Source organism: Pezoporus occidentalis, unplaced genomic scaffold (genome assembly GCF_034315485.1).
Source record: "Pezoporus occidentalis ecotype Australia unplaced genomic scaffold, CSIRO_AGI_Poc_V1 ctg153, whole genome shotgun sequence".
In the NCBI taxonomy this organism is placed as follows: domain Eukaryota; kingdom Metazoa; phylum Chordata; class Aves; order Psittaciformes; family Psittacidae; genus Pezoporus; species Pezoporus occidentalis.
This window is the reverse complement of record NW_026913350.1, coordinates 2235342-2254758: the sequence shown is the minus strand read 5'-3', so window position 1 is coordinate 2254758 and position 19417 is coordinate 2235342. Positions and strand designations below refer to the sequence as shown.

The window sequence follows — 19417 nt, the reverse complement described above, 5'->3', positions numbered from 1 at the left end:
CACCCTCCCTCCTCCCCATAGCGTTCCACATCCCCTCTCCTGCATGCTCCTTCCCGCACCCTCACAGGGAAGCTCTTCCACCTCAGAGCTCACCCCAATCTCCCCCCCTGGCACGTTAAAGCCATTCCCCCTCGTCCCATGAGCCGCATCCTCTTCTCCCCACGTCCCTTTATCCCCCACCACGTTCCCCCTTCTCCCCAATAACCCCCGTTCTCCTCCACACCCCCTGCCCAACTCCCTTCACGGCCCATGGGCCCCACCGCCGCCCGCAGGCCGCTCGCCGCCGCCGGTGCTCCGGGCACTGGGTCCGGGTGTCCGCGGGCCCCGAGCGCTGCGTTCCGGGGTAGGAACGGCGGCTGCCAACACAGCACCCTCTAGCGGCCGGAGGGACGCGTAGCTCCGCCAGCGCCGGGACTCGACCCCGGACCTGAATCCCGGCATCAGGGGGTGGTGTCGCGAGTTCGAGTCCCGGCGCCGGCCCTTGTCCCTCCAGCACAACCCAAACCCTCCGTCTGCCTCCAAGAGAAGGGGAAATCACTCCCTGCATCCCACCCGACACAGCGAGAGCCTTAAGGAAGGTCAAGGGGAGCCCGCCAGCGGAGTGCCCACCAATCCCCATTCAACCCTCCAGTACTGGGTCACTAGGACAAAGGCTTCCCATCCCCCTCGGCATCCAAGAAGAGTGCCTGCGTCAGGAAAACGGGGCAGAGCATGTTGAGAGAGCTGTGGAAGGAAGCACCCGCTACGCCCGACCGCAGGGCAACGCCTCCCGCAGAATTCCTCTGGAGGCTGCCAGGACAAGTCTTTCATCCCGATGAGTTTCTCCCAGGAGTGTGGGATCACCACACCCAAGCAACGCGAAGCTGCGGACAAGCAGGGAGCTTTCAGCAGGACAGTTACCGTGCCACGGCTCGCCCTGTCTGTACTTGTCCTTCCCTGGGTCTCAGGCAACCATGAACTATGAGTTCTGGGTTGTTAGGCTCACCTAGCACACAGGCTTGGTTGATTCAGGCATTAGTAGCGACTTTAAACCACCAGTCAGAAGTGCAACACCCTTCCCAGTTCCCACTGGACAGGATCAGTGCTATTTTCCCTCATTGGAGGGTTCAATTAGGGGAAAAAAACCCACCAACACCATTTGTTACAAGTGTGTATTTCTTCCAAAAATAAATATAAAAACACCCTGCTCCAAACCTGAGACCAGGAGCCAGCCTGTGCTCAGCAGGAGTGGAACCATCCCAAAAGCTCTGTGACAGTCTCTGCTCAGTGGGACTGGGCACTGAAGCTCTGCAGAGCGCCATGGGATGCCCGGACAAATGCCATGTGCTGCCTGTACTTCATGGCAGTGGGTGGCTGGCGCCTGAGCAGTTGGTCACCACTGTCCTTTGGGTCAGGGTCATCGTAGATGGTTGAGATGAGGATGGGAGACTCCTGCCGGGGCTTTTTCACCCTGATGAAAGTTGACAGTTTCTCCCCGTGGTACCTAGAAGGAAGCAGGAAACGTTTGGTCCCACATTGCTGAGGCAGACAGGCACCCCTGTGCAACCCAGCTCCTTTCCTTCACCTCCTGCACAGGAGAGGTGTCCTTGTCATAAGCATTCTTATCCTATTCCTGGCTGTGAGAACTGTAGAACAAGAGCCAGCCCTCACAGTGAAGCACACCACCACACAAAGCCTCCAGCACCTTCTCCTGAGAAGGCAGGGCTGAGGTGCATGGCTACAGCTCAGGTAGCTGGGGCTCTCCCTGCTAGAGTACCATAGCAGAGGTGACTCTCAGTCCTCAAGCACAGCTCTCCCTTTGTGTTTGTGTGCTGTAGAAACCTACAAATGATCTCCAGTTCTACTCTTAACACCACACGCCCCTGTAAGGAGCACTGGGCCCATCAGGAACAGCAGCATAGTTGGCTCTGGGGTGCTGTGGCAGGCCCTGCACAAAGGCAGATCCCTGTTCCTTCTGCAGCCAGTTAGCTGCTGTGTCAGCCCAGATTGCTCAGGCAGAAGTTCTGAACACCACCCAGCAAGTCACGGTTGGGTACTTACCCCAGCCCCCTCTTACATCTGGGGTTCTGACCCTCATTGTCCAGAGCTTCAGCCATTCCGGAGTTGCTGCTCCCCAGCCCCAGCCCCTCCGTCCAGCCCTGCTGCTCCAGCACCTTCCTGCCAAAGCCCTGGGAGAGAGGAAAAAAAACATCACAGAGCTGCTGGACAAAGCCCCCCATATCTTCTGCAGAATGCTCTGCCCCTTCCTCACATCTAAGACCTCTCCTCCCCCTAACCCACAAGTGCTGCCACCTCCTGCCCTGCCCCATCAGCTCCTGAGCATGTATCCAAGGCTCACCTTGGTGTATCTCTCAAAGGCACCAATCTGCTGCCTTGAAACAGACCCATCCTCCAAACCGTCCCGGAGTCGCTGCTCCAGACGCATCTGGACCGAGTCCCGAGCATCCTTATCACCTCCATCTAGGGAGAAAGAAGCAAGAGTCAGAGCAGCACAGCTTAGGAAAGCTGCTCACTCCCATCATTTCCCCCAGAGCAGCACGCAACAAGGAAGCAGAACCTGTTCTTCTTGGCAGCTCTCACTGCCAGACAAGAAGAAACGCTGTTTGATGTACCCTGACGTCTTGGACGCTTTCAAAGGATGACAAAGCCAAAGAATTCCTCACTGCAGAAATTCTGCAGGGTCAGAGTTTCCCAACCTCCCTGGTTTCCTGAGTGTGTGGGGGGGTTCAGCTCAAGATACCTTTGTCATAGTAGATGCTCATGTCCACATCCCAGTCATCTGCAGTCTGCTCATCGAAGTCTGCCAAGAGAAAGGAAACACCAGTTTTGGGGACAGCTGTGGAAGCCTGACACAGAAGAGCTGTTTGATGGTGGCCCAGATCCCTATTCTCTCTAACAAAATGGGAAGGAAATGGTATTAGAAGCTCTGCACACCACAGTGCTTACACAAGGGGCTGCCAGCACAACCACTGGGGTCTCTGGTGACTGGATTGAACCACTGCAGGTTTTGTGCTTGAGGGAAGGTTTAAAAAGCAATGGCAAGATACCCACATCTGCAGCTGATGTGGAGTGTTCCTATGGGGTGACGTGATTTACCTGCAGGCCTGGGCCCCCCCAGCTCGTGGTGGTTAGTTTGTGGCTCAGTGACACAAACACCAACATTACCTCCATCCTGCTCCTGCCAGTACTGAGCATCTGTGTAGAAGACAAGGCCAGAGCCGCCCTTCTCCCACTTCAGCTCAATCTCCTCTTCAAAGAGCCTCTCCTCCACACGGTCCTGCTTGGTCACGTCCTCGTACAGAGCCTCGTGGCGCTCCCATTCCTCACAGGTATCATTGTCCTGCAAAGGAGGTGGAGAAAGGTGGGTGCCAGACAGCACCCGGCCTCCCCCGTTTCCCTCACCCTCACAGCACCTTCCCTATGAAACAGCTTTGTCGACAGAGCTCGTCTCAGCCTGCTGCTTTCAGGCACTAACACGACCAGCACTGATGACTTCATTCCCCTGACTAATGCCATCTTCAGAGTCAGCAGAGAGAAGTGGTGAAAAATACCACATCACACCCACTTCAGAGCATGCTTTCAGCGGTGTACTCCCTCTGGAGCACAAAGATGCCCATGTAAGGAGCAGGTGTGTTGGACAGAAAGTCAGCACTAGCAACAAATTAATTCCACTCATGTTGATCCCTAAAGAGATTGTGCTGGTTCCAGGGAAGCAGCTCACTGGTATGGCCACAGAGCAGACTGACAGCTTTACTGCTGCCTGCCCACTTCTGGGTAGAGTCCTGTAATGAAGACATTAACCAGCTGAGGAAGAGCCAAAAGAATGGCTGGAGATCCAGGAAACAGCCTGTGAGAAACAGCTACAGGAGTCTGTTTAGCCTGGAGAAGAAAACACTGAATACAAAGTTTGTAAAGCAAGGAACAAAGCATTCCCTGTGTCTGCTGTTGCTAGGAGAACCTAATGGCATAAAACTGCAGCAAGGATTCAGCATCTAAGTTAATTCTGGTGTAGCAAAGAACGGGAATGGCTTGCCTCAGGATTGTGCTGGCTCTGTAATAATAGAGGGCTGTGAGAACAGGCTAGACAGGCGTCTGTCAGGTGGAGAGAAGGGAGAAAGTCTCCGGAGAGCCTGCCCAGCCCAGTTTTCTAGGAGTCTTTGTCATGAAAGCCATTTTTCTCCGAATGACTACCTTCAGTGCAGGAGCAATCAAGGTCAGCCATTTGTGCAGCTCCATGCATCGTTTCCAGCACATGAATGTGCTCCCAAATCTCATTTACAAGCAACAGCAGAGCTGGGCCAACCTGCCACACAGCAAGGCAGGGATCTGCTCCTGTAGCACCAGCCTCCTCCTGTGCCTGCTCCTCTGGACTGAACCCTTTGGGCTCAACCCTGACCAAACCCTTTGGGCTCAACCCCTACAACCACCCTGCTTTGGACAGGCAGTTTTGGAGGTGTTAATGCCTACATTGTCCACGTGCCAAGATGTGAACACCCTCATGCTAACACTGTTTTTAGACAAGCAATTTATACAACAAGATAAAAAGCAAGCTCTGAGAGCTGTACTGGCCCTCCCAGCTGTGCAGCTGCAGTGGGCAGCTCTGGATGGTGCTAGAAACATCCACTTACATCATCCGAGTGCGATTCCTCTTCCTCCTTCTCCTGCCCCTCCTCGTCTTCCTCAGCACGGGCTGGGTGAATCACCTCAGATGTTGCCACAGGCCCCTCATCCTCTGTGATCTCATCCCCTGTAGCAGTGTAAACTCTTTCTTCTTCTATAACTGTCTCAGTGTTCCGGTATTCAAAAGGCACATTCCCATACCGATGGCATGAGCCAGTCTTTGGGAAATTCAGCTGCAACTTCTTGATAATCCAGGGAGGCAGCCTGCAGGCCCGGATCAGCTCCAGGAAAACCTTCAGGGGGGTGCCCACGTTCCCATAAGGCATGAAGGAAGGAGGGTTGAACTCAGGCAGCCGCTTCAAGTCTGCTTCAGCAATAGAGTCACCTGCAGCCGGTTCGTGCCCGCAGCAGGGAGACGTCTCTGCGCCTGCAGGAGGGAAGGAACGGCTTTGTGAGGGAAAACACTCCACCACAGAGGAGTAAATCACGTCCCTCCCAGGCAGGAGAGGGATAAGCAGGCTCCAAAATGACTCTTTGTGCCTCAGAAAGGATTTAATGTCTTAAGGAAGCCCTGTGAGGGCTTTCAACACTTAGGCTGGCGCCCGCAGGGAGCCCAACGGGTTCTCCAGGACCATCAGAGGAGACCCGACCCGACCCGACCTCCCCTCCCGTTGCTCGTACCTGTACCGGGGCTGAAGCGGACCCTGCGGATGAGGCAGCGGCCGGGCAGCGAGGCACCGCCGGGCCCGACCCACCGCTTGCCCGAGTACATGCGGACGAAGCGGCGGGCGCGGCCGGGCCGCACGGCCACCAGGCAGGAGCAAGTGCGCGGCGCCGCGGCCTCCTCACCGCTCCCCGCCGGCGGGCGCTCGGGGCGGTGCCGGTAGTGGAAGCAGAGGAAGCCGCCGGCCTCTATGAACTGGCTGAAGTAGGCGCGGAGCTGTGCGGAGCGCAGCGCGGCCGGGATGCCGCTCACCAGGCAGTACCGAGCGGCGCCGCCATTACCCCCCGGCGCCGCCATCTTGCCCAGCCGGCACGGCGCGCTCTGATGACGTCGGTCTCTGAAGCGCGGAGTGGGCGCCGCCTGGTGGACAGGAGGGACCTGGGGGGATCACAAGCTCTGGGGATGGCCAAGCCGCAGTGGGGGTCACAAGCCATGGGGGTGTGAGGGTGCTGGGGGTCTCCAAGCCGCCCATGCCATGCAGTGTGGCCCCATACAAGGGGTTCTCTCTCTTGCTGAAGCTCCAGTGCCATGTGTCCCCCCATGGAGGGGTGCCCCGTAGCATCAGACCTGCTCCATGGGCAGTGACACCGGGGGGGTGTCACAATAGAGGGGGCAGCGCACAGCGATCCCTGCCCCGGGGGCAGGATGGAGGCACCGGGGGCTCTGCCCTGCGCCTGGCTTCGGGGTAGCTCTGGCACCCACGTGCCATGACTCACACACGTGTCACCGGGCGCGGGGCTGCCCGTGTCTGGCGTGGGCCTCATCCGGTGACTCACGCCCTCCCTGCCCCATGGAAAACGGCCGTCATGGGGCTGAGATCACCTTGGAAGCCTCTGTCCCTGCTGAGCGGCACCGGAGGGAGGGCTCGAGGTGTTTCCATGGGCAGGAGGAGGACGGGGCGTGGGGAGCCTTCGTGTGGCTTCACCCAACCCTCATCTGGGCCGGGCGTTTGAGCCTCTTGGCAGCTGTATGTGCATCCAGGTGAGTCAGAGCATCCACTTCTGACACCACCAGTGGGCCGGGAGCCTTGGGTGAGGCTCAGCGCCTGGAGAACCGTCAATTCCTTGCGTCCCATCACAACGCTCCCTGCCCATGGCAAGGCAGATGGATTTCTATGGAAAGGCCCTTTCCTTTGGAGCACCCTTTCCATGCCACCCCCCCTCAGAAATGGCACCTCAGCTCTAACAAGTCACCACCACATTCCAAAACATAAAACAGTTTATTAAAAAAATAATTTATTACAACTTATATACAAACTCCAGACTGTTTCCTTATAAAATACTGACATCTAACTTGTGGCAGAAGCTGCAAGCAGGAGGAATGAGCTTTCCAGGCTCTATCTCCAACGAGGGATCTTTGGCTCAACTGCTAAACCAGCTCAGTTCAGCTCCACAGTGTTTGCAGCTCAGGGTTTGCTCACTGGCCCAAATGCTCTTAGTAACCCACTGTGGCATTTCATGGTATTAAAGAGAAAAGATGGAGTCAGACAGAGAGGGAAATCTGCACACTCTGCAAGATCTGATACTGGTTTTTCCCCTTTTGGTGCCTTAGGAAGATCTTTCATGAATAGTTCTAAGATTTCAAGCACAATAAACAGAGCAAGACTTCACCCAGACCTAATCCCACCACGTTTGTGACCAGGAAGTGATGCTGAGGACATGCCTCAAAACCACAGAGTCAAGCTGTTAGCTGAGGACAAACTTGGAGTTAACAGCAAAATGCACACTGATTTCAATGGGATCAAGGATTCACTGAGTAAAAACCAGGCTGGGCTCTAACCTGCCCTGCTCCATGCTCTGTTCTCCTGAAACGGAGACCAGGAGCTGCTGTAAACACCAGCTGAACTGGAGTTGTTTCTCTGCCTGCTCTGCAGCAGCCTGGCAGAATCCTCCTGCCTCATCCTTACTGCAATCCCTGCAGAGTCCAAGGCTAAAGCCCTGCTCCCAGATGCACGTTCCTCGCCTGGTGAGGTGTGGGGAGCACCCATGGGGCTGGGGGCTGAGCATGGCTCCTCAGCACGGTGCAGGAGCCAGCTGCCTGCCCGTTATCTCACAGAGCATTTCGGCAAGGAGCTCCATGATGTCCGCATTGCCGATGATGGGTCGGAAGAAGAGATCCGTGATGAGGGCAGGAGGGATGGATTTCAAGGTGGAGGTGATGAGCAAAATGCGGGCGAAGCGGCCCTGGTCCTCGGGGTGCAGGGGCTGCAGCACCTCCTGAAGCGCTCGCTGGGCTTCCTGCTGGAGGCTCTTGATGTACAGGGAGGCCCTCAGCCCAGGGACGTCTGCCGAGGGACAGGGGAAAAGATGGGGATGAAGGAGGCTGGAAAAACACCCCAGCTTTTGTCCATCCCACCCTTCCCTATTTCTCAGAAGGGATCTCCAAGGCCATACTAATGAGGTGTATGCAGCACTACGGAGTTGTGCCAGGGCTGCTGTTTGAAGGAGGAAAAGTAATTAACTGGGCAAACTACTGCTGTACATCAATCCTGAAGTGCTTTAGTGCATGCAGGGCTGGCAAAGCTCTCTGACATCCCTCCTCCCCGCTTCCTGGCACTTTCGGTAGCAGGGAGTGTTAAGAATGAGGTAATGGGATGATCTGAGGGTCCCCAAGCCAAGGGGCATGTGTGGAGATGCCGATGGGAGCAGGGTGAGCTCTCCCACCAGCAGGCAGAGCCATGAGCACTGAGCACTCACCAGGATTGAAGAGAATGGCTCCCTTCAGGTAGGCATACTCCTTGGGGCTCAGGTCCAGGCTCCAGAAGGTGTTGAGGCAGCACTGCAGCCGCTGCACAGCCGCCAGTGTGGGCTGTGCCCACTCAGGCTCCTGCCATTTGCTTTGCCCATTGAGGAGGATCTTCTTGAGCATGCTGGGGGCTGGGGTCTCCATCACCTCGAAGGTCACCATCTCCTGGACCAAACCCAGGAGGAAAAGGGGGACCCAGCAGCTGTCCAGCAGCAGGAGCTGGTCCTCTCGGGGCAGCAGGTTGAAGGAAGGGAGGTTTTTCATGAAGCTGATGGTCTTTACCAGCACGTTGGAGGCTGCCTGGCAGGTGATGTGGGGCGTGCGGAGGCAGACGGTGCGGTGCTGGTGGCAGAGGCAGCGCTGCTGCACTGGGCTGTGGCTGAGGTTCTGGCTGAGGAGGGTGTAGAGGATGGCGGTGTGCTTGTCCTCGCTGTGGCACTGGCACCTCTCACAGTCCATGGCCATGCTGCTGCTGGTCATAGCCGAGCCGAGGGGCTGGATCCTCAGCAAAACTCAGCTCCTGCTACAGCAGATGGGAGAGAGACATAAAATCCCTCCGGAACCCTCCGCTGCAGGCTGGATTCTCCCTGTCTTCCCAGCTCTGCCAGCCCATAGCCGCTCAAACCAGCTCTTATAAGGCCGGGCCAGGAGTGAAACACCCCTCCACAGCCTTGACCGCGCTGTGATTAAGCAGTCATTATAAAAGCCCAACCACCCACCGTCACCTGGGCTGATTGGCCGGGGCAAAGGAGTTCTGTGCACCGTGTCAACGGCTGTTTTCTCAATGAAGCAGCAAGGGAAGGGGCCAGTGGGTTGGGCGACCTTATCACCATTCCCCAAACAGTATAAACAAAGTCATTAACCCAGCCTGTACCATGGCACCAAGGCCCCCGCGCTGCCGGCGGTGTCGCTGCCGGCAGGGTCACACGCACTCATCTGGGGCCTCCCTTCCATGACCCGCGTGCTCCGGCCTTGGAACAACCAACCTGGAAGTTATTTTAGCAGCACCTGTTTGCCTGACCTTGCTCAGGAGACTCTGGTTGTTAGAGAGGAGGAAGAGAGAGGCGGCGAGCCATGGGCTGCGGCGGTCAGCCCCAGGCGAGGCACAGGGATCCGTTCGGGTCTCTCGGGGGAAGCGCAGGGCAGGAGAAGGGCAAATTCTTGGATTTTCACCTGGAATTATTGAGTGGTTTTAGTCATTGAGCAGCAGGAATTGAAGCAGGGAAGCGGCAGCTTCTAATCATGGGTTTCCAGAGGGGGCGTGTGCGTGTGTGTGTGAAGAGGAGGAGGGATACCTGCGGCACAGAGGGAGACCCCCCCCCCAATCCTAACACACACACACAGGGATGGCAAAAAATGCCCCATTTGAAGGGGCAATCAGATAGGGGCAACTCGTTTTACCTTGCTTTCAGATGTGTTTCATCGGCACCACGGGCTGCCAGCCCCCAAGCACACCAGAATTGGGTTGTTTGGGCAGGGAAGGCTCAGTATGGCACAGCTATAGAACCAATGAGCCTGGAAAAGACCTTTAAGACCATCAAGTCCAGCCATTACCCCAGGAGCACGCCTAACCCGCGACAATGAGGGCACACCAGCACATAGGCAACAGGAGACATAAAAGCGTGAGGATTTGGGGTTTTTACCTTCTCTGCTACCCCATCTCCTCCCCAGGGGAGAAGAGGAACCAGAGCGATGGGACCAGACCACTCCAAGGCACCTCCTGTCCCTCGAGCAACCTCTGCTCTTCACCCTATTCGTGTGCCAGGATCATTCTCCACCACCCCACGCTGGTTGTGAGGCCGGACCCAGGCTCGCCGGTGACGGGGGCCACGGTGCAGAGCCGGTGTCCCCGGGAGGGCAGCGCAAGGCCCAAGGCCCAAGGCAGGCTCAGGGGCCTGCACCGAGCTTTCTGGAAAGGCCTGGACAGGCGGTTGCTATAGCAACCGAACCCCGCGCCTCGCGTCCCACCCTTCCTCCCACTGATTGGTTCGTGCTGTTGTCAATCAGCAGAGAGACGCCCTGGGATTGGTGGACGTAAGAAGCGCGCGGTTGCGTTTGCTCTTCCGTTGGCGCCGCTTCCGGTTCCGGTCGCCGGTGTGAGGGGCTGAGGCGGGCGGCAGCGGCGGGCGCCATGGGGCTGAGCGCGGAGGATGCGGCGGAGCAGGAGGACCGCTTTGACGGCATGCTGCTCGCCATGGCGCAGCAGCACCAGGGCGGCGTGCGCGAGGTAGCGCCGCCGGCACCGGGAGGCAGCGGCGGGAGCTTCCCCGTGTTCCCGAAGGGGAACGGGAACGGGGACGGGGGGGGGGGAAGGATGGACCGGGAGGAGAGAGTGGTAAGGGGCGGGAGGGTGGAGGGCCCGGTTTTCCTAGGTGCAAGCGGTGCACAGGAGGCAAGTGTGCTTCTCTCTCTTCCTCCTACGAGAGCGGCACGGGCCTAGCGCCAGCTCCGGGGAGCGCGGAGGAGCCGGCCGTTAATTAACGGGGTTAATAAGTGGGGTGAGGAGCTTCGGCCTACGCCCTCGCACCCCAACGGAGGTACAGTGCAAGCAGGGCGACAACAAAGCAGAACACCCGAGAGGAGGCTCGGTTCCTGCCGCCCCCCCCACGTGCCCAGTCCCTAGCGCCCCACCCCCCCCCCGATAACCGATGGGGGGTTGGACTCGACCATGAAGTGCACTTGAACGGGAATGTGGTGCCCTCCTCTGGGACAGGGCTCTGGGGAAGCACCTCATGCTTCCCAGTGTGCCCCTGCAGCGTTCAGAGCCTGCTTTGCTGGACGTCTGGGACGCATGAGAATCGTTTAGGGACACAGCTCCTTAGAACAGCTCCTTGTGCTGCAAGGAAACCTCTGGTTGAAATATGGAGAGGACGGAATGCTTTGGAAATAAAGATAAGCCAAGTCCATGAAGAGTATGGATGTCCATAGGGGTGTTCGGGGGTGCCAGTTTAAAACAGCCAAGTGCATGAGGTATCTGGCAGCCAGTTAGGTGTAAAAATAAAGAGGTCTTGGGGAAGGGTGAGTTTGCACAATTTAAAGGTTTAAGTGTGCAAAGAAGCAAAGTACAGTACATGTGTATATAGAATCATAGAATAGTTTGGGTTGGAAAGGACCTTAAGATCATCCAGTTCCACCCCCCCTGCCATGGGCAGGGACATCTCCCACTAAACCATGCCACCCAAGGCTCTGTCCAGCCTGACCTTGAATACGGCCAGGGACGGAGCATTCACAACTTCCCTGGGCAACCCATTCCAGTGCCTTCCTTTTCACTCCAGTCTTTTGACTGAAAATCTAAAGTAGCAGAAAACTACTGAGTATTTCAGTCTATGTACGTGCATAGATGCACATACATACACATACCCACCCGAATTCCTGCCTCACATAACAGCATGGGGTGTTGGAGTAGCTGTGTCTCCAAGGTGACCTGACAATAAACTGCTTGCCCTTTCCTCATGTCAACCACACAAATGCCTCTTCTGGACACTGGGAATCCCGGAGCTGGATTTCCACAAAAGCTGTTGGATTGGGAAACAGCCGCAGGGCTGATTTAAGTATGATCCTGGTACATGGATAGGGAGGATGAAGAGCAGAGGCTGCTCAAGGGACAGGAGGTGGCTTGGTGTGATCTGGTCTCATTGCTCGCTCTTTGTCTCCTCCCCTTCTCCCACCCCCCATCCCTGTTTCTTCTCCCAGCTTGTGAACACGTTCTTTAGTTTCCTGAGGCGTAAAACGGATTTCTTCACCGGGGGAGAAGACGGAGTAGCAGAGAAGGTAAAAAAACCCCAAATCCTTTATGCCACTTCTGTCTGTGCCGTACTGAGCCTTCCCTGCCTGAACAGCCCAAAGCATTCCGGTGTGCTTGGGGACACTGTGATGCTGATGAAACACATTGCTGAAGCAAGCTAAAACCAGTTGCCTCTATCTGATTGCTCCTTCAAATGGTACCAGTGGTGTGGCAGGTTCTGTTGCCACGCTCTGGCCAAAGGCTTGTTTGGAAAGCAAATCTGCCAGACACACTGACTTAACGGTGACACACACCGTGGTGTTGATAACCCCACGTTACGTTGTTTGTTCATCTCAGAAAAAGCACAAAGTCCACATCTCTGCACAGGCGCCTGCACCTTTGTCTGTATGGAGCTGGGAGCAAGCCTGGGGGTCCGTGCACTGGCAGCCTGAGCTCCTCACCCAGCTCCAGAGCTGAAAAGCTCAATTGTTTCCCTGCAGGGAAATAAGATTCAGAGTATTCAGACATGAACTGGCCAAACTTTCTTGCTTATACTTAGCAATATAGCAGTTGTTCTCCCTGGACTGCTGGAACTCCAGCAAATGGGGTGCTGCTGCTGTGCTGAAGGTGTCAGGGTAGATGTTAGCTGCTAAGACAGTGTGTAACTTACTGTGTCTAGTCTTTAAAGGGACAAAATGAAAGCAGGAAAAGGAAGGAAAAGAGGATGGTTGTAAAGTAAGAAAGATGAAGCCTGCTGTCATTTTTCTTTGCCTAAAGAACAATTTTCCCTGAATTCCTGGGCATGCTCCCAGCGGGTGAAACCAGAGTAGCATTTCAGAGATGACACTGGCCCATGATTCTGGAGGTCCTGGCTACTGTTGCTGCCAACTCCATAGAAATCTCTGTCTTTGCCTGTAAAAGGACAGCGTGTCCTTGGCTGGTGTCTGTTAAAATGCTGTGTGGTCTTCTGCAAAGGTGCTCAGTGCAGTATCTCTGACACCACAGGAACTGCACCAAGAATTGAACAAACTGCTCCTCTGAAGCAGAAATACTTTGTGTCGGTTACAAAACTCCAAGGTGTGGATACTTCGAGTTGATTTGGGAAAGAAGTGAACCCTCCTGAAAGTTTCTAGGGTATATATAAACCAGTACCTGACCCCACCGCCCTGGCTGAGAAATCTCTCCAGTTCCTTTTCTTGGGTTCTATCTACATTGTTTTCCGGAGCAAACTTCAGTTCTCATACGTGCTTCTTTGCACAGTGCCCTTGGTATTATCAGCCATGGGGCAGTTGCTCTGGCTTCCTGCCTATGTACTCAGCTTCCCTGCTGAGCAGTAGAGCCCTTTGCATCAGAGACCTTGACATTTTGCTTTTCATAGTCACAACAACATGAGAATTGGGACTGGATTTATGTAGGAACTTGCCCCTGAGTGTAAATCATTGAGCTTTTCAAATGTTTCTCCTCTAAAACGTGGCACCAAGTCTCCATCTGGAAAAGCCCAGTCATGGGTAAGGTGAGAAGTAGGTAAAAAACCTTTGATCTGGTGTCTCTTTTTTTCCAGCTGTGCTGTCTTAGATGGAGTAGCTGTCAAATGGCTGGGTTAGGCATCTGCTCATCCTGGAACTGCACAAAGGGCAGGACAAATGGAGAACTGTTATTTCCCTCTTACCTCCATGAGAATCCCTGTGTAAGGAAGAACTAGGAAGGGCTACATGGAAATACTCTTTTTCTGCCAGTTTAGATTTTCAGTCAAAAGACTGGAGCGAAAAGGAAGGGAAAAGCCACAACATCTACAGATGTTCTCAGTAAACAGTGAATTGGCTTCATTTGGGTTTGAAAGAGTAGTGGTTGGTTAACCCCCTTTGGTGCTGTTCCTGTCTTTCAGCTGATCACAGACACCTTCAACCATCACAACAAACTGGCCCAGAAGGAACGGAAGGAGAAGAAGGCTCGTCAGGAGGCAGAGCGGCGTGAAAAGTCAGAGCGAGCTGCAAAGCTTGCTAAGGAAAAGCAAGAAGCAAACGAGCCAAGGATTAAGGAACTTACAGATGAGGAAGCAGAAAGGCTGCAGCTGGAAATCAACCAGGTAAAAGCGAGGTCTGGTGCCTTCAGGTACCATTTGGGTCATTTTCACTGGCCTGCATGTAGTTCTGGTAGCAGTGAGGGCTTAAAATGGCTCAGACTTGTTCCGTTGCAGTGTCAGCTGTCAGCCTGGGCTCAACTGTTGCATTGTAGCAACAACATCTGCTACAGTCATCCAAAGCTGTGAGGACCAAGGGAATCTTCCCCTTAGCAGCACTGCTTTCCTGTAACACTGTTCTAAGGGCTAAAATTTCTTCAGTGCAGGTCTTCAGTCCTGCTCTGTGGTTTCAGCTGAAGAGGTTGAGGCCACCTAGTGTCAGATCAGCAAGTAACACAAGGTGCCAACGTTTGGCTGAGGGTGTTTGTTCTCTTTTTAAGCAGAAGAAAGAGGCACAAGGACAGGTTAACAGTGTCCCAGTGAAACCCTCGGAGGAAGAAGGTGACTCTTCAGATTCTAACAAACAGGTAAAGCTCATTTAGGGGCTTTATTTTAGGCTGAGAGAAAAAAGTTTCTGGACAACCCTGGAAACCTCTTTGAATGGGAGGGGTGTGCCCAGTCTGGCATTCTCTAAGAATCACACACTTAATTCCACACTTTACACCTTAAATTGTTGCTTAGGAAACAGATGATGAAGAGGAAGATGAGAAGGACAAAGGAAAACTTAAACCCAATTCTGGCAATGGAGCTGACCTTCCAAATTACAGATGGACACAGACCCTTTCAGAACTCGATGTAAGTGTTGCCTTAGTCCCAGGATCTGAGGAATCTGAGATAGGGACTAAGAGCAGGTGCTCTAGGAACAGTGGAGTCAATGCCCTGGATCTCAGCTATCTGTGGGACACTCTTAGTTGTACTTAGCAGCATTTCAGTAGCTGGGAGAGAGCTTGGCAACTAAACCAGATTCCCCAGAAGCTGTAGTTAACTTTACCAAACCATGGTCTTGTTTTAGCAAGACATTAAAATCTGCTTCCCTTTTATGGTTCCTTTGAATTATTGGCCATCTTGTTGCCAAACTTACTCTTGCATTCTTTTACCTCCCACTCACTCAGTACCCCGAGGAAAATATTCCATGTTCTGTCTTACTCTGATGAAACCAAGGCAGAAAGTCTTAGAACAGTAGCATGAGAGGGTGAGGAGAGACTTCACTGCTCAGCTCCTGAAATTTGCTCTTTGTCTCTTCCAGCTGGCCATCCCTTTCAAGGTGAACTTCAGGTTGAAGGGGAAGGACATGGTGGTGGATATCCAGAGACGGCGCCTCAAAGTTGGCCTGAAGGGCCATTCGCCTGTCATTGATGGAGAGCTTTTCAATGAAGTGAAGGTGGAGGAGAGCTCTTGGCTGATTGAAGATGGCAAAACAGTCACTGTGCACCTGGAGAAGGTAAAGCAGAATGAACTGGGGAGGATTCAGACTTGTCTGCCTCTTCCCTGAAATTAGAGTCTGACAAAACCTGTGAAAGCCCTGGGCTTTGTCAGCTGAAACAAGAGCCATGCTTATCCTTGGTACCTGGTCAGGGCTACTGCTGGAAGTGGGGTTTTGCAGGTTCCCCCTGTCTTCAGCCTGACTTCATGCTAGTCCAGGATATCACATTGCTCAGCTGGAAGGAGATCAGTCATTTTAAAGTTGTGCCTTAATGGAATAATGCCATGTTTTGACATCTGTTAGTGACATGAAAACCCAAGGACAGACACTATTATTATTGTGTCCCTTCTGGGCCTCTCCAGGCAATTTGATTGTAATCCCATTTATGTCATGCCAAAGGTGACATCTGACATGCTCTCAAGTTTCCCAGTTGTGGAAATTCAGGCTACCTAAAGTGGTTTGGAATGAAAGCTGTACCCTTTATCCATGTTCAGATTTTCCCTGTGACTGAGGCATAAAATTCCTAGAGCAAGCCCAGGAGAAATAAAATACTTTTGCTACTTCATCCTTCAGATCAACAAGATGGAATGGTGGAACAAACTCGTCTCCACAGACCCAGAAATCAACACCAAGAAAATTAATCCAGAGAACTCAAAGGTAAGAACTCCCTTTGTTCTACTGAATGGAGCCTTCTCTTACATGAACTTAAGTGCTTCCAAAACTCCAAGTGAATGAAGCTGAGTTTATAAATTAGTGTCTGTATAAGTATTTCTGCAGCCTGTGCTCACAGCAAAGCACAACGTCAGTGTGTAGGATCATTAGGATTTTCAAGGACCTTAAGATCATCAAGTTCCAACCCTGTGCCACAGGCAGGGACACCTTCCACTAGAGCAGCTTGCTCCAAGCCCTGTCCAATCTGGCCTTGAACGTTGCCAGGGATGGGGCAGCCACAGCTTATTTGGGCAACCTGTATTTGTCACCTCAGTGTATTCAGGTTCTCTGCAAGCAGGGTGTATGTTTAGGTTGAGAAAAGTTATTCCACTTTTAATTAAAGCCTGTGCTTGTAGTTGTCAGACCTGGACAGCGAAACTCGCAGTATGGTGGAGAAAATGATGTATGATCAGCGGCAGAAATCCATGGGCCTCCCCACATCTGATGAACAGAAGAAGCAAGACATCTTGAAAAAGTGAGTAGACCTCATTCATTTGTGGAGTTTCCCTTCCCCAAGCTCCTCTCCTCTTCCTCTTTGACACAAATACATGAGCAGAAAGCAGGTTGGCCTTCAATCCTACCTGTGTTCACATCTGCAGTTACGTAGGCATTGAATTGTTGGCCAGCCACCAGTGTCTATAAAAGCCCCTGGGGGTAGAAAGCATAACGGGAAATTCTGGGAATAGCCTAGCTCTGGAATTACCCTAATCTGCTTTCAAGTCCAGAAAGCATGTTAGGGACTGGAGGTCCCATCTCTACTGAACTTTAACATGATCTCGATTGTTTTCTAATCTCCCTCTTCTCCATAGCCCAGATAATCTCCCCTCCCTGCAGACTTGCCACCAGAATGCTGTCTCCAAGCCAATAGCACTTTTATGTCTTTATTGCCCTGTTTGGCATAAATGCACCTTGGCAGGGAGGTTACTTACAGATCTCCCAAGGCCATGTGGGGAGGTGTGGAGGCAATTCTGGGTCAAGCAACTTCTTCAGCAAGTACAGACCCACAGCTTAGGTTGGAAGGAGGATCGGTGTCGCAGGCCAGACTCCTCTTCTTCCTTAGCTTGTCTGTAGTGGCAGAAGCTTTGCTCTGATCAGTGCCCTGAGGTACAGCATGGGGTGAAGCTGCTTTGGAGCAGAGGCCACACACACTTCCTTAGTGCCTGTGTGTTTAGTGGAGTGGGAGGTAGCCCTGTCCTGCTGGGAAGTCCACATGCAGGATGCCTTGCTGGCAAGGTCACTCGTTCAGTGCTCTGGAGCTGGGTAGGTTGGCTGGCAAAGAGCAGAGAGGACATTTAGATGTTGTTCAGGCCAAAGCAGACTCAGTGACACCCAGGTGGGTCCTAATCTCTGCCTGTGAAGCCCATCTGGCTGCTAAAAACAGACACTGTTCTCGCAGCACCTATTTCCATGGAAGTGGAAAGTGGAAATGCTGTGGTGGTGTTTCAGGGGAAACCATGAGATGAGAGCACGGAGGAAGACAGAGGCCTGCCCTTACTTTATGCATCTCCATCTGGTCCTGTGTTGTGTCCCTTGGTGAACTGCAGAGCAGAGGAGAAAGCCAGGAGCTTCTCCGTGCACTCTTTACTCCTGATCACGCAGAGGCACAGTGTATTGTTCTCAGAACCTTCTGATGTGGCAACCTGAGTCCAAATACTCCTATCTGCTGGCATTGATGTGAAATCAGGTTGCACCTAGCCGGAAACCAGGTTTCTCTGGTCATGTTCTTCATGAGTTTTCACTGTCATAGCACTGGAGATACTCCCCATGTCCCCAGGAATGCTTAAGTTAACAAGTTTGATCTTAAATCATAATCTGCTCTCACAATCTCCCCTCTGCCCTGCAATCTCTCGTTCCTGCTACGTGTCTGTCTGAGAGGTAACAGCTAAAGAGTATGTGTTTGATAATTAATAGCTTCCCTGTGTCTGGACTTGCTGACCTTAATGGCTGGTAGGATTTGTGATACCATTGACCTGAGGAAAAAGGTTGTAGTGTGGGACTGTCCCCTAAGGAGCTCAGCAGAACAGTCCCTGCCCTGCAGGGTGTGGGGACAAAGCAAACTTGACAGTGCAGGAAGTAGGGATGCCTTTTGTCCTCCCGGCAGCCAAGCTGTTCTGTGGCTCCTGCTGACTCATGCTCTTTCTTTGTTTTCCTTGCAGGTTCATGGAACAGCATCCAGAAATGGACTTTTCAAAAGCTAAATTCAACTGAGCCCTCCCCTTCTCCCCCCTCTTTCAGTCATCCCATTGAGTGGGGCAGGATACGTATTGCTGGACATCCCTTACCTTGGGCGAGTAGACACTTGAGCATCCCCACCCGAGCTTGCAGTGGAGGCAGCTTCACAAAGTCATCCTCAGTTGTCCTGTGTTGAGCAGAACACAAGGCTGCAGCAGCTCCAGCCGAAACCATCTGAGACACTTCCCAAAGGGCAGTTAAGAGAGAAGGAGGGGATAGAGCAAAAAGGGAGTTAGAGCAACAGGAGCCAGAGTCGAGAGGTTCTGGGACATACCCTTGATATATCACTTAGCTTTGTCTCCTGGCTCTTCCGAGCTGCTCATGCACTCTTTGCCATTGCAGTTTGGCAGTAGGTACTCCTGAGTTTTTACTCCCTTCTTATCAGCTTCCTGCTTTTCTGTGAAAACAAGGGCCAGTTTAGTTTGTAAATTCTCCTTCTGCCTCCTTGGGAAGGGAAAACACCAGTCTAAAACCACCAGCTATTGCAGTGGAGACACACTCTGCTCCTCCTTTGCTGCTGCTTCTAGGCTGGAGGGGTTGATCTGCTGCCTTATGGTAAGGGAAGGCTGGGGAGCCTGTGGCTGTGGGCAGGGGAGGGGATGGGGGGCTGTTCTTGCTGGGACTGTGTCTCCTACCTCTTTCCTAAGAGCCTCTTCCCTTGCTGACTGCTGACAGGCACTGCTGTTTCCTGAGCTCCTGCTGCCGAGTGGCATTTCTCTGCATGTTCATATCGTGTTCAACCGCAGTGCAACATAAAGGAAAAAATGTGGCTTATTTCCAAGTAGAGTGCGTGGTTTCTCCTGCAGGGGTGTGAGCAGGGAGGGGGCAATGCCTCCAGGCTCCCTGCTCTGGACTGTGGTGCCTGCCTGGCCAAGGAGAGACAGTTGGAACCTCGTGTCTTGCTCCTGAGTGCTGATGAACTCCAGGCTCCACTTAAACACGAGGCTGACCAAGCCCTACTCTCCACGTAGCAGCACATGACTGTGCTGAGGAAGCCACCCTTGCCCCAGGTCTCCTTTATGATGAGCTAACAAGGAAAGTCCTTTGCAGGCTACCCCAGATCCCTGCTGCTGTGGTTCTTGTCTCTGCCTCCCTGAAACATTTCCACCTCCAGCCAGAGGGAGTGGGCACAAACGGCTGGAAAACCGGCTTGGGCGAAGTCCAGCCTGGCACTGCACCTGCCTGCTTGGGTTTAGGGCTTTTTTCTACACAATAGGA

General features: G+C 53.4%; 3 protein-coding genes across 5 annotated transcripts in view; 1 reads left to right on the top strand and 2 right to left on the bottom strand.

Moving 5' to 3' along the window:
* NUDC (nuclear distribution C, dynein complex regulator) overlaps nt 1–18983 on the top strand; it is a 40496-nt gene extending 21513 nt beyond the window's left edge. The window contains exons 2-10 of one of the 2 annotated variants that reach the window (XM_062611518.1): nt 10180–10316; nt 11783–11860; nt 13699–13899; nt 14274–14360; nt 14515–14628; nt 15080–15274; nt 15830–15913; nt 16324–16442; nt 18124–18983. In XM_062611518.1, coding sequence (XP_062467502.1) covers nt 10221–10316; nt 11783–11860; nt 13699–13899; nt 14274–14360; nt 14515–14628; nt 15080–15274; nt 15830–15913; nt 16324–16442; nt 18124–18175 — 1026 coding nt within the window. In that variant the 5' untranslated portion in view covers nt 10180–10220 and the 3' untranslated portion in view covers nt 18176–18983. Of the gene's footprint in view, nt 1–10179; nt 10317–11782; nt 11861–13698; nt 13900–14273; nt 14361–14514; nt 14629–15079; nt 15275–15829; nt 15914–16323; nt 16443–18123 lie in introns of those variants that run through there. The other variant, XM_062611519.1, reaches the window with a different exon arrangement.
* GPATCH3 (G-patch domain containing 3) lies at nt 282–5681 on the bottom strand. Of its 2 annotated transcripts, XR_009963372.1 has the most exons (8): nt 5302–5681; nt 4629–5047; nt 3166–3340; nt 2741–2800; nt 2339–2460; nt 2041–2168; nt 1181–1483; nt 282–414 (listed from the first exon to the last, which is right to left on the bottom strand). XR_009963372.1 is itself a non-coding variant. In XM_062611446.1 (7 exons), exons 1-7 carry the CDS (start codon nt 5639–5641, stop codon nt 1264–1266), a joined length of 1464 nt encoding a protein of 487 aa, XP_062467430.1. In that variant the 5' UTR covers nt 5642–5681; the 3' UTR covers nt 1138–1263. The 2 variants fall into 2 exon arrangements, 1 of the variants encoding a protein (XP_062467430.1); XM_062611446.1 differs by lacking the exon at nt 282–414 and having other exon boundaries at nt 1138–1483.
* On the bottom strand, nt 6795–9343 carry NR0B2 (nuclear receptor subfamily 0 group B member 2). The gene is made up of 2 exons (XM_062611521.1): nt 8041–9343; nt 6795–7628 (listed from the first exon to the last, which is right to left on the bottom strand). The coding sequence occupies exons 1-2, from the start codon at nt 8567–8569 to the stop codon at nt 7357–7359; spliced, it is 801 nt and encodes a 266-aa protein (XP_062467505.1). The 5' UTR covers nt 8570–9343; the 3' UTR covers nt 6795–7356.
* Nucleotides 18984–19417: the final 434 nt, after the last annotated feature.